The following is a 12,130-nucleotide window of genomic DNA, read 5'->3' as shown; positions in this document are numbered from 1 at the left end:
AGCCTGATATGAGAATTGATATAGTTTTAAAGCAGGGTATTTTAGGTGTGTTCTTTTAGTGAAAATTTTGATCTGTGTGGCAAGTAGATGTATAACATAAAATTTTACTCTCTGTTATTTTGTTATGTCCCTAATTTCACTTCTGGAAAAGAGCATTCATAGGAGCATTGCAGTCACAGCCTTCTCTGCTTCTTGCAGGATCAAGATTTAAGTCTACTAAAAATATGCCACCCTTTCCTTTTTGACATGGTTTTCTACTTCTGTTACAAATCAACTCTTAGCCATCCGTGCTATAACTGCCCATGCACACTGGTGTAAACCATTTTCCTGCTGTACTCTCTCTTTTAAAACATTATGGTCAAAGCACTGCATCTTCATAAGTAAAGTGAAGTAAACAGGGTTGGATATGCTAGAACTATTTTTCAAATATCATATGCCTTCCCAAAGAAATCATGGGTTTTTTTTAATAATTTGCTGTATATCTACCAGTAAAGTAGTATTGAGGTTATTCATAAAATATTCAAAGTAATGCAAGTTTTTCAGTTAAAGCTTTTTTCACTTTTTTTTTTTTTTTTTTTTTTTGTTTATTTGTTTGTTTTTAATTTATCTTTTTACACAGATGCAGTCTATACCACTGCGTGCTTTCTGCCATGTTAACTTTCTGTTTGATGTTCAGGTAGAGAAATAACAGCAGAAACCTTTATGGAGAAATTGGATAATGGTGCCTTGCTTTGCCGGCTAGCTGAGACCCTGCAGGAGAAATTTAAAGAAAACAGCTTTGATGCAAACAAGCCTGCCAAAGTAAGTGTTGGTCTGCACTCTAGCATGTAATATCAGTATCTGATGTATCCCACCGTTTTGGTCCTGAGGGGTTTTTTTAACAGTTAAGAGGTTTTATATGTGGAGATTCTCCAAATGGGTGGGGAGGAAATTGCTCTGTGTAGAAAAATTGCAATATGAAATTGATGGAAATAATGTTTATTTGGTATTTAAGTATCTATGCAAAGCAGTTACTCAAAAATACTTGTAATATGTGGAGAATAAGAGTAAAACAGATCTGGCAGTGGGATGTGGTAGGCAACAGTGAAAATATGATCCTTGTATTTATTTTCAGGGGGAGTATTAAGTAGCTGTGGGAGGTGTATTCTCCTCTAAGAACAGCTCTAGGGAGACCAATAATAAAACTCCATAGTTAGTTTTGGTGCCTTGAGTTTAAAGATCCTATTGGTGTACCAGGAAGGGTTTCAGTAAAGAGTTGAAGGAATTATATGGAAAATGTGAAACTTAGAAGATACTTAGGAGTTTTGGAAGGATCTGCTTAAGGACTTGTTTGAACACAACCTTGCTTTAATTTAAACTATTCTCAAGGGACAATCTTACTGGGAAACATTCAAGAGTGCAGCAAGTTCATTTCTTGGAGAAGTAGAATTAAATGGTTGACACATTAACACATTCAATATGAAACTGTTCTTATATTTTTGGTTGCATTCAGGTACATCTTCCTTGAAAGCTAAAACAGGCAAATAAAGAACAGGTAGAAAAGAGGCCAAGAACAGAAATCACATAATGCATTTTCTGCTCTTGATGTTTCATAACTTGTCTATAGCAGAAATTACATGGCATAAATTTTATCAGCTAGTCTGAGAACTGACAGTCTTGTGTCAGTTGCACCTGTGTAAGTTGTTTTGCTTGGTTCCAAGTTCATAATTGTTGATGTAGAAGAAATTGCCTGTCATATTTCCTAGTTTAAAATATAATCAGGTCTTCTTTAGCAGAAGTATTGGGTGGCTTTGAAGTTCCTCTTCATAATATGGTCTGGCTTGCCTTCACTTAAGTGTCATGGTAGTTTTCAAATGAGAAAACACACAAGGCAGTCTTTTTGATTGAGCCTAGGGACTAGCTAGGCAGAAGGAAGAGGTACTGGTTTTTGTGTTGTAACTTACATTAGAAGGCAATTAGACATTTGCAGTCCCATATGTGGTGATTATTTAGATTTGTTGGTCTTTATTTATCAGGCTGGTACAACTGACAATGCATTTAAAAGGAAAAAAATCTACCTCACTGCTATTTTCTCAATGTATGTTATCTCATACTTAGTAACAATTCAAAGAAATGGCAGAATAATAGATTTGTATCATTGTATACTATTAGGGAGTTATTCATCCTTTCAGATTTCAATTCCCTGTATAGCACTCTTGGGCAATAGGACGAGTATTCATGGTGAGAAATCTGACTTTGTCTTAAAGGAAGATGATATATCTTGCTCTGATTGATACTTACTGCTGATCATGAATTCATTGTGAAGCTCTTTGGGACTGTCTGGCCAGTTTAGCAACAATAGCAACAGATTTAAGAAGGCATTAAAAGCTAATATTACATGCACTGATTCATCAGCTTTTTGCCATAATTCCCTAAATTCATATTGCAGTACAAAATAGCAGAGGTTAAATCCTGTTGCTTCTGGTTTAATAGCTTGTGCAATAAGTTTCAATTCCATGTCAGTTTTGCAGTTGGTTTGTTAACTAAACTGTATCGTTCCCTTTCTTATTAGTGAGCACTGACTTTCCTTCAGATTTCAGGAATCCCCTAGGCCAGCATCAGCTATTTTGAGTGTGAAGTAAATTGGGAAAACAGACGTCAAAAAAGTTCCCAAAATAGTGTGTTTTCCAGATCTGGAAGGAAGATTGTCATGTTGACATCAACAGTTCCTTTTTTTGTCATGTGGAAGCACTTGTGGATACTGGGGACAGTTTCAAAATACATAGGAAATTAGTGGTAATGTGACTTTGGGGATAGAGCTGTAAGAGACTGAAAAGGAGATTAAAAGGATTGTGATGAAGAAGTCGTCTTCTTTCCTTAAGAGTCAGAGGCAGGCAAAAAAAGCATAACTTTTTATTCATGAACGAAATAATGGAGTTGTTTTTTATGAGTGATTGCATAGGTTAGGATGCTTGAGTGTGGAAAAAGGGGCATGTGATGGAGCTGGCAAAATCAGGAATGGTGTGGTAAATGGTCAGTTTCTATACAAAAACTATGGGACATGAATGAAGCTGGTGGAAGCCAAACAAAAAAAAGGGAGACCTTGTTTACATACAAATTGGAAAATGCTGTCAAGGTGTCACCATGATATTTTCTGAAAAATCCCTTCGCCAGGATTTTTTCTCCTGGGAAGCTGAGGAGCCTCAGAGAGGAATGAAAACAATAATTATCTGATTGCTGCTCCTGTGTTTGCTGCTTTGGAATGTGGCTTGGGCATTGTTTACCAACAGGTGAATGTTTGACTGGTTCCATGTGAATTGTTTTTAATTAATGACCAATCATGGTCCAGCTGTGTCAGACTCTGAGTCTGTCATGAGTTTTTATTATTCTTTTCTAGACTTCTGATGTATCCTTTCTTTAGTATAGTTTTAGTGTAGCATTCATTAATATAATATCATCAAATAATAAATCAGCCTTCTGAGAACATGGAGTCAAAATTCTCATCTCTCACCTCATCCTGGGAACCCTCACAAACACCACATCAAGGAGTGTTTAAGTTGAATAATTTTAAAAGTGTTTCTTGCAGATATTGTAGGATTTGTCTGCAGTAGGTCCCGTGCACAAACCTTCTGTGCCTCAGCAAATAGTCCTACAACTAAAGTTTATGCTTGCAGGAGGATTGCATGGCACAATAGAGTGGTGTTGCCCATCAGACTGTGAAAGCAGATTTCTGAACAATTCCAGGATATTATGTGTTTGCTTGGCATGTTCCAGGTGAATACATTGAGCTACTTAGAAAGGTTTTAAATGCACTTCAGGCCATGCACTGTGTTGGAAGCAGAGCTACACAATCCTGAGGCAGCACCAAGACATCATGTGTCTCTGGATTGTTCCTCTCATTGATATTCGTCCTTGGGAAGGCATGGTTTGTTCCCTGGTTTGAAGGGAACAAACTGGTTTGTTCCCTGGTTTGCTCTTTTCAGTGATTTTCCTGCACACCTCTCTCTCTGCTCCTGTTGAGCATTGCAGAAATAACAAGAATTTGCATCACAAGCTAATTATCAGGGAAAAAGCAGGGCAGATTTAAGTATTTAACTACTTGGTAGTCCAGCTTTGGAAAACATAATGATTCAGAATGCAAATCAGGTCATGAGGACCAAATTTTGATTTCTAATAATATAATTTAACAAGGGAACACCAAGTCTTTTTTCAGAGATTTTTAATTAACATTGACTTTGTATGGAATGCTAATACTTAAACACTTCATAAAATTTATGTTAAATCTGGATGTTTTTATAACATTTTTGCCATTACTTCAATACATGTATCAAAGATAGGGATGGCATATTTTCTGAGAGAAATTTATAGAAAGCCATTTTAGATTTGCTGGATTTTGCCTCTTATGTGAAATGTATTGTTATGTTCCTATTACTTGTTTTGTAAAGTATTTAAAGCAAACTATAGACATCATTGTAGCAGATCTTTCTATTTGGATTTTTATTTAGACTACTAGGAATAGTCTGGAACAGAAATGTAACAGACTTGCATGGAAATTACCTTATAACTTGAGAAAACAACATAATTTAGACCAACTGTCTTCAATTTATGGTGCAGTTCTTAGGTCTAAGTTAGTGGTAGCAGTTCTCTGGGAATAATGAATAAGGAAGAACTACAGAATTTGATGCAATTACCAGTAGTGACTCCTGAACCAAGATAAGCCAAAATTCCTGAAGCAATACAAATGGTGAACATAAGTAATGACTACAATGCAGACGAAGAAAACAAATTCCTTTTGAGGCATAGAGATCAATTTATAGCTCCCATAATTATGTTTGTTTATTTAAATAAATATTCAAATTTGTGTTTCTTTATGTCAATCAGCCCCAAAGGCTTCAAGTAAAGCTTTGCTCTTAACCTGAGGCTGATTTAAGGCTGATTTAGAAATTTTGTTGTATAGATAAACACTCCACCATGTTTTTCAAATCATGGAAGTTTTTAAGTTCCACACCTGTTTAGAATTCCCTGGGCTGTAGCAGTTTCCTTGTGGTTTTTAATTGGAAAACTTACAGAAATTCAGATTCTTTATTGTAAAGACACAGATGCATTTTTTTCTCAAAAATTACTATCAGGGCTTTGGACCATCAGATTTACCTGCAATGAGGTTCATGCTAAGTTCTTCCTGAATGTTTTCAGCATCTGCATCAAAATTTCGTCTTTGTTAAACATCTGAAAATTCAGAAAGTAAACAGATAAAGCATCTCAAAAAAATTCTGTATTTCTTTGGACTGTCTAGATATTTCAGTCTTCCTTGACACTTGTCTCATGGGAGGTAATGCACTATTTGGAGCTAATCATAGAGAAAAGGGCTGGAAAACCCTCACCTTGCTTGCACTTCAGAATGTCATAAAATGTGAGATTGCTCATTGGGAGAAAACCAGGTGGAAGAGGAAGAGGAGGCATAATGATAAAACAGCTGTATGTCCACCATTATCAAGGAATTTGAATAGCTTCTTACATTGGTTATTTAGACTGACAGTGAAAGGCTATTCACTATAATTCCATGGATCAAAGTACTATGTTATTTGACCACACTGTCAGTGAAATTATGCAAACTTTTTTCAATAAGAAATTTTACAACCTGTAATGTGTTTTGATGAACTTCAACCATTTAGTAAGAATTTTTTTAAGCATTTTTCTTAGCTTGGGTTCTTTTGGAATAATTAAGGGGTAAAGTGATTTTGAAATTGCTATTACTAAAATTAGTTGCTTCTGCCAAAATTTAGTGGTTTTTATGCTTTATTTTGAGAGACTCATGTCCTCTTTAGGAATGTGGTATTTGATAAAACATAATTTGGTAATACATAAAGATGTCCCATGAAAATCCACATGATTTACAGATTGCACCATTTATATATCATGGAAATACTTTCACATCTCATGGAATAATTGGTGCTTATTGGCATGTTCCTTCACAAGTCATGCTGTGTGACAGTGCCACAAAGAAATGCAATTCTTCTGTAAATAGCAATCCTCCAATTTTTTTTTCTCATTTAATTGTAATAAAAATGAAGGAAATTAAGAAACTAGGATTCTTTTTGTCTTCTTCAACTAACTCTTTGCTAATTCAGCTCTGAGGTTGTGATGGGAAAAGCTCAGGATCATCTACCAAGGATAGGGTGTAATTGCCCTCTGAAGGAGCAACTGTGCCACATTGTGTTCTAATCAAATGTTATTGAAGAAGCCCATTATGAAATGCCAATTTTAAAAATCCCTAGCTAAATGTTAATTCTGAAACCCAGAGATGTGAGGAAAAACCACAGACCACTTATTGAATGTGAATGAACTACTGAACCCCTGTTTGCATGGATACTGTAGGAAGGTCTTTGCCATGGCTTACCCTAGTGTCTCTCTCTTATTGTCTCTGTTTATAAAATCTTAATACACTTAAAAAAAATTAATTCAAGTCTCTCTCTTCAATGCTATCTAATTTTAGTCACTCTATTTAATGCTACTATAGCATTAGAAAAAAACAAACCACCATTAATTTTTGCATTTGGCCTTCTAGCATTTTCAGAGAGTAGCAATAATGGCTTTTAATTTTTGGTTCATACATGCCTGGAGTTTGCAAATTACTTCTTCAAGCTTTTGGAAGAGTGTCGATAAAAGTGAACTTGTCAGTAGGCATGGATGTGTTACAGATGTCGATGTCTAGAAGTTTTAAAAGACAATTTATTGACCTCCCCTATTGTATTTGTGGGTTGCCCCGTGGCAGGGAGGAATAATGGATCTGACTCCGTGTCTTCAGAAGGCTAATTTATTATTTTATATTATGTTATATTAAAGAATACTATGCTATACTAAAGAGAACAGAAGGGATACAGACAGAACGTTAAAAAGATAACAATAAAAACTCGTGACTCTCTCTCCAGAGTCCCAACACAGCTTGGCCCTAATTGGCCGATGAGTGAACACAACTCACAGCAGAATCCAACGAAACAATCTCCAAACACATTCTGCATGAGCAAAACACAGGAGAAGCAAATGAGATAGGAATTGTTTTCCTTTTCTCTGAGGCTTCTCAGCTTCCCAGGAGAAACTCCTGGATGAAGGGATTTTTTCAGAGAATGTGGATGCTGCACTCCCCAAGTCTTTGGAACATAGTGACCCAATCCCACCCTGAGTTACACAGATGGAATGGGAAGGAGCTGACACCTGTTGAGGTGGGTTCTCTGTTGTGATGCTCCATGAGCTGTGCTCTGCAGTGCAGACTCCTGGGCTCTGTGTTGTGATGCTCCATGAGCTGTGCTCTGCAGTGCAGACTCCTGGGCTCTGTGTTGTGATGCTCCATGAGCTGTGCTCTGCAGTGCAGACTCGTGGGCTCTGTGTTGTGATGCTCCATGAGCTGTGCTCTGCAGTGCAGACTCCTGGCTGTGATCTCTGTGTGTTCCCCTGGCTGAGCAGCCCCTGAGAGCCTTCCAGCTCTGACAGACACTGGGATTTTGCCTCCATGTGTTGAAATGCACATATCCTTAGGCTACATTTAAATTACTGAGTAGTCAAATAATGAAATGTGCTGTGGCTGGTGAATGAAGCTTCTGCCTTGCTGCTTCCTGACATGATTTACTTCTGGATATCACAGTGCATTGTCTGTGGATTGAATACTCTCTCGTATTCCTTGGATTTCTGGCACACTGCTAGTAGTAGAAGCTGCATTGTTTCTGTGAAACTAGTTTTTCACTACTATTAACACTACCTTTTTTGAATAACCAATCTTCTGCTGTGTGATGAGTAAGCTGTGTCTTGGACAGAGAATTTAGAAGAAAAAAGACAAGAAAAAATGCTTTGAAAATTATATTGTTAAATTAATTTTATTTTCCATATATGCTTAAGAAGCTAATGCTAATGCCACGTAGAAGAATGTGTTCTACTTTGACATCTAATAACGTGGTTAAAGCATTAATTTAGTCCTGCGGTTATTTGAATGTTGTAGTCTGTATATTTCTATAAAGCCTTGATGATGTTAATTACTTTTTATGACATATTGTAATTATGTTAGGGATTCCAAAGTGTTCACAAATGTTTTCTTAGACTCTAGAAAGTTGATAATGAGTGATTTTTGGCTTTTGATGATCTCTGTGGTTATTATATAGGGTAATAATCAGCACATGATCTGTAAAGTTGAAATCCAATTTCCTATTCCATTAAAATGATGTGATATGACAATGTAAAGACTGTGTTTCACTGAAGGACAATGTTTTGCTGCTTGTTAAGTGAATTGCTTAGGGGTGCTTGCTTTGTTGTATGTTCAGTGTTATTTTTCATCAGTCTAGGAGTTGTTCTTAGTTCTGTGTCTGTGGAAAAGTTTGGCTTTTTTTTTTTGTCTCCTAAGCCTTCAGAACTTCCTTGTTGAGTTTTCGTATTCTAAATTTGCCCTGGGGTATAAAATCTCTTGCAGCTTTAGGAGGGCTGAGGGGGTTATATTTCTTTTCTTAGTTTTTTTTTTTTTTTTCCCCAGTGGGAAATGCTTAATTTTAAATTCTATGTATACATTTCCATATTGTGTTTTACATGTGCATTTAACACATTCTTTTGACCATTGGTCCAGTTGTTTAAGAACACTTGAGCAAAATGAGGAAAGAATTGAAGGAGGAAAAGGATTGGTACTGGCCACAGAGATAAGTGAAAAGGCAGATGGTAGAAAGTTTTGAAATAGATGCATGTTCTACCTAGCTGATATAATCACAGTTCAGTAGGAATTTATGCTCACATAACACTAAATGGCCTAGCAAGACAGCACAGCAGTTAGGTGCTGCATAGCCTAATTTCCCCCCAAACCCCCATTTTGGTTAATGTAGGTCACCAGGAGATAAAAGCAAATTTTTCCTGTGAGTACCTAGTAACTGTAACCCTCTTTCATAGCAGACAAATGGCTCATCATTTTCTTTTTATTCAAGTATAAGTGATAGTTCAAAATGTCCTGAAATCATCTTTTCAAAGAGGGAAATATTATGAACAATCTTCAAAATATGGGTCAAGTCTGTCAGCCATAAATAAATGGGGATTTTAGCAAGTGTTGGTGAACTCGTTTTGAGAAAGCAGTACAAAAAATCCATTTTTCCATGTGATTTCAGAGCATCCATGTAAGAGAGTCCCTTTTGGATTAGAAGTGAACCTGACAGCATTTTTCCAGGATTGCATCATCTGTTTCACTCGCACTTTCACATCCTGTATTAAACCACATGCGTGCACGTCAACAAGACAAGATTGTAAAAGGAGTGTGACTGGGGAATTGTTTTCCTGATACTTGATAGGAATAATTGCAGCCACTGCTGCTTCAAAGCAACTGTGGTCATACTATACTATGTCAACAAAAGTCAGTTTTGCCATGTGGAAACCTAATTATTTCAGAATGATCTGTTAGAAAGCACTTTTGAAATAGTCAGGCCATTTATACAACTCAGTGAAAAATATTTGTGCATGAAACCTTTCTTGAATAAAAGCTTTCATGTGTTATAGTTTGAGCAGTACAGTGACAGTTTTGGAAATACTAAAAAAGTAGACTTTTCTTTAAGAGGTGGTAGGAAAATTTAGTAGGTGATTAGAAAATATGAGTATTTCCCTTTAATTTGTGTGATAAACCTGGTAGGGCTATTACTGAATAGAAAAGTGGGTGGAGTTTTTGCTGTTCTCTTCAGCAAGACCCTAATACTCTGGGAAATGGGATGAAACTTTTATATATTTCAGTGAAATCATGCCATGCCAGTATTGCTGTGTAGTATTTGCTCCAGAAAATGACTCAAAGCTTTTGTGGTCTTTTATGTAGCTGTTGTTCACAACAATATCTTGTTTTTATATGTGGTTGGTTGTCACTTCTGAGCTGTTCAGGACATCTGTTAATCAAACATTTTTTTCTGTCACTATGAAATTAAGAATATCTCAAATTTGCTTAGTTAAGTGTGATATTCTGTCGCAGACATTTCTCCACAGAAATCCTTCCTTTTGGATTTCTGCATCTTCGGGAGCCAGAGGTCCCCGAAGAGAAGGTAAACAATTATTATCAGCTGCTGTGGAATGCAATAGGATTCACCTTGATTGGCTCATTTTCTATGTTTATAATTAAGGGCCAATCATCAGTTCAAGCCAGGGGACTGAGTCCTTGGCCACAACTTTGTTGTGGGGTTTTTTTCTATCTATTCTTAGCTTAGCTAGCAGCTCTGCAAACCTCTCTCTATATTCTATTAGTATAGTAATAATGTATTATATATCATATATTAATAAATTCAGCCTTCTGATCAAGATACAAGATTCACCGTCTCTCTCTCACCAGCAGCGACCCACTCAGGCCGCTGTAATAATATTCTGTACCTAGACTCCTACTATTTGCTGTAAGTAGCTCTTACTACCAGAAATGTGCTTTTGTGAAGGAATGCTGTGAGTTCCCTGAATGTCTAAGCCTCATAGTGAAGCTAGGTTAAATGATGTGTTTAAAAGTCTTAGTTGTCAAGGCATAGAATTGTAATTTACGTGTATGAAATTTCAGGTGATTACTGACACCCAAACCATCTGTTCTGAATTGCTCTTCTTGAGAGAAATTCTACATTCAGCCACTGCAATATACATCAATCAAAAGATACCAAACATTTAGAACCAGATTTATCAATGTGTTGTTATTACTGGGGAGCAGCAGTGACCCAAGGGTCTCTAGGGGGTTTCTGCATTCCTGCCAGGAATTTAATGCCTTCCCAATGGCTCCTGGAGAGGGAGGCAGTGCAGGTTCTCCTGGCTGTCTCCTCACTCCTTCTCCTGGCTATCTCCTCACTCCTTCTCCTGGCTGTCTCCTCACTCCTGGCTGTCTCCCCACTCCTGCCTGCTCTGCTCCTGCTGAGGGCTCTGTGCCACAGCAGCTCCTGCTCTCCAGGACCATACTGCAGGCTCAGGGCCAAGGAGAGCAGATGGGCTGTGCCCACACTGAGCCTGAATCCCCACTGGATGCCAGATGGCAGCCACCAGTCACACACACAAGATTTTCTTTGTTGTATTGTTTGGTTTGGGTTTTTTTTGTTGTTGTTTTGATTTTTTTTGTTTTGGTTGTTGTTCAATAGTTCTAAGGTAATCTAAGTGGTTTATTACAGACTTCCAGAGCAGTGTTCAGTATCCTTAGCAGGGTTTCAAAGAATATAGGCTGTTTATTATGGTTGTCTCAGCACAATGCAGATAAAGGTACAGAACTGTCTAGAGCTGTGTGGAAGCAAACAAACCCAGTATGTCACTAGCTCTTCTGAGCTGTTCCTGGCATTAGAAACAGAAGTTTTTTTTCTAGGTGAAGACTCACTAGTTTTCTTCAAAGGCAAGCCTGAGAACATGGACACTGTGGAAAAATCCAGAGATGAGAACTGAGGAGGGAACTGAGAGGTGACATGATTTGACACTGCAGGTCTGCTCTTACAGATAAAGTACTATCCTTATCTCCTTTCCATTCTCTCTGAAGTTCCCATGCACAGCTCTGCAAGTGCCAGGAATACTGGAGCTGGCTTCTTGGCATCTTGTACCTGTCACAGTGCTGTTCATCCATAATAGATCATCCAGAATTTGTGCTTTTATTTTGACGTAAAAAATCAAAAATTATAAAGAGTAGTGTCAGATATCATTTATTTGGTCCCCTTATGTTGCCTGTTAACTCAGTCGATTCAATATCCATGTATCACTTCAGATAATCTGGTCCAAGCGGAGATTATATGGGAAAAGAATTTCATTCTGTTTGATTTTCTTGTTGTTAAACCAATTTAGAGCTGCTGATAATTTGATTCAGTGAGAATGCGATCAAGTGTGATGTATGTGCAGTGGATGTTTTATGTAACTGGATTGATGGAGGGCTGTGAAATGTCACCTCTTTGCACCTACTGACAAGATGGAGTTAATTATGAAGTACTGAGTGTTTCTGATTCCACTGAAGCACTATAAACCAGACATTAATTGTCAAGACTTGAGGGAATCAAAATACCTTTATAACTGTGACCAGCCTCCCCTGGGACCCTGACCTGCCCTCTCTGCCCATGGCCCAGAGCCTCCCTTTTGGCTCAACCCCTCTTCTTGCCAGAGCTGTGTTGTGAGCAGATCATCTCCAGCCTGCTTGCTGGCTTTCGTGGCTGGG

The 12,130-nt window shown here is 37.5% G+C and overlaps 1 protein-coding gene across 2 annotated transcripts in view; it reads left to right on the top strand.

Annotated features, from left to right (window-relative positions):
- The window catches only part of GAS2 (growth arrest specific 2), a 75,085-nt gene that overhangs the window by 18,086 nt on the left and 44,869 nt on the right, over positions 1–12,130 (top strand). For both annotated transcript variants that reach the window (XM_058807431.1, XM_058807432.1), the window contains exon 3: positions 677–801. In XM_058807431.1, the coding sequence (XP_058663414.1) occupies positions 677–801 (125 nt within the window). The remainder of the gene's footprint in view (positions 1–676; positions 802–12,130) is intronic.

This window comes from Ammospiza caudacuta, chromosome 6, assembly GCF_027887145.1.
Source record: "Ammospiza caudacuta isolate bAmmCau1 chromosome 6, bAmmCau1.pri, whole genome shotgun sequence".
Lineage (NCBI taxonomy): Eukaryota > Metazoa > Chordata > Aves > Passeriformes > Passerellidae > Ammospiza > Ammospiza caudacuta.
Note: the sequence above shows the minus strand (reverse complement) of the source record. Positions and strands in the feature narration are given on the sequence as shown.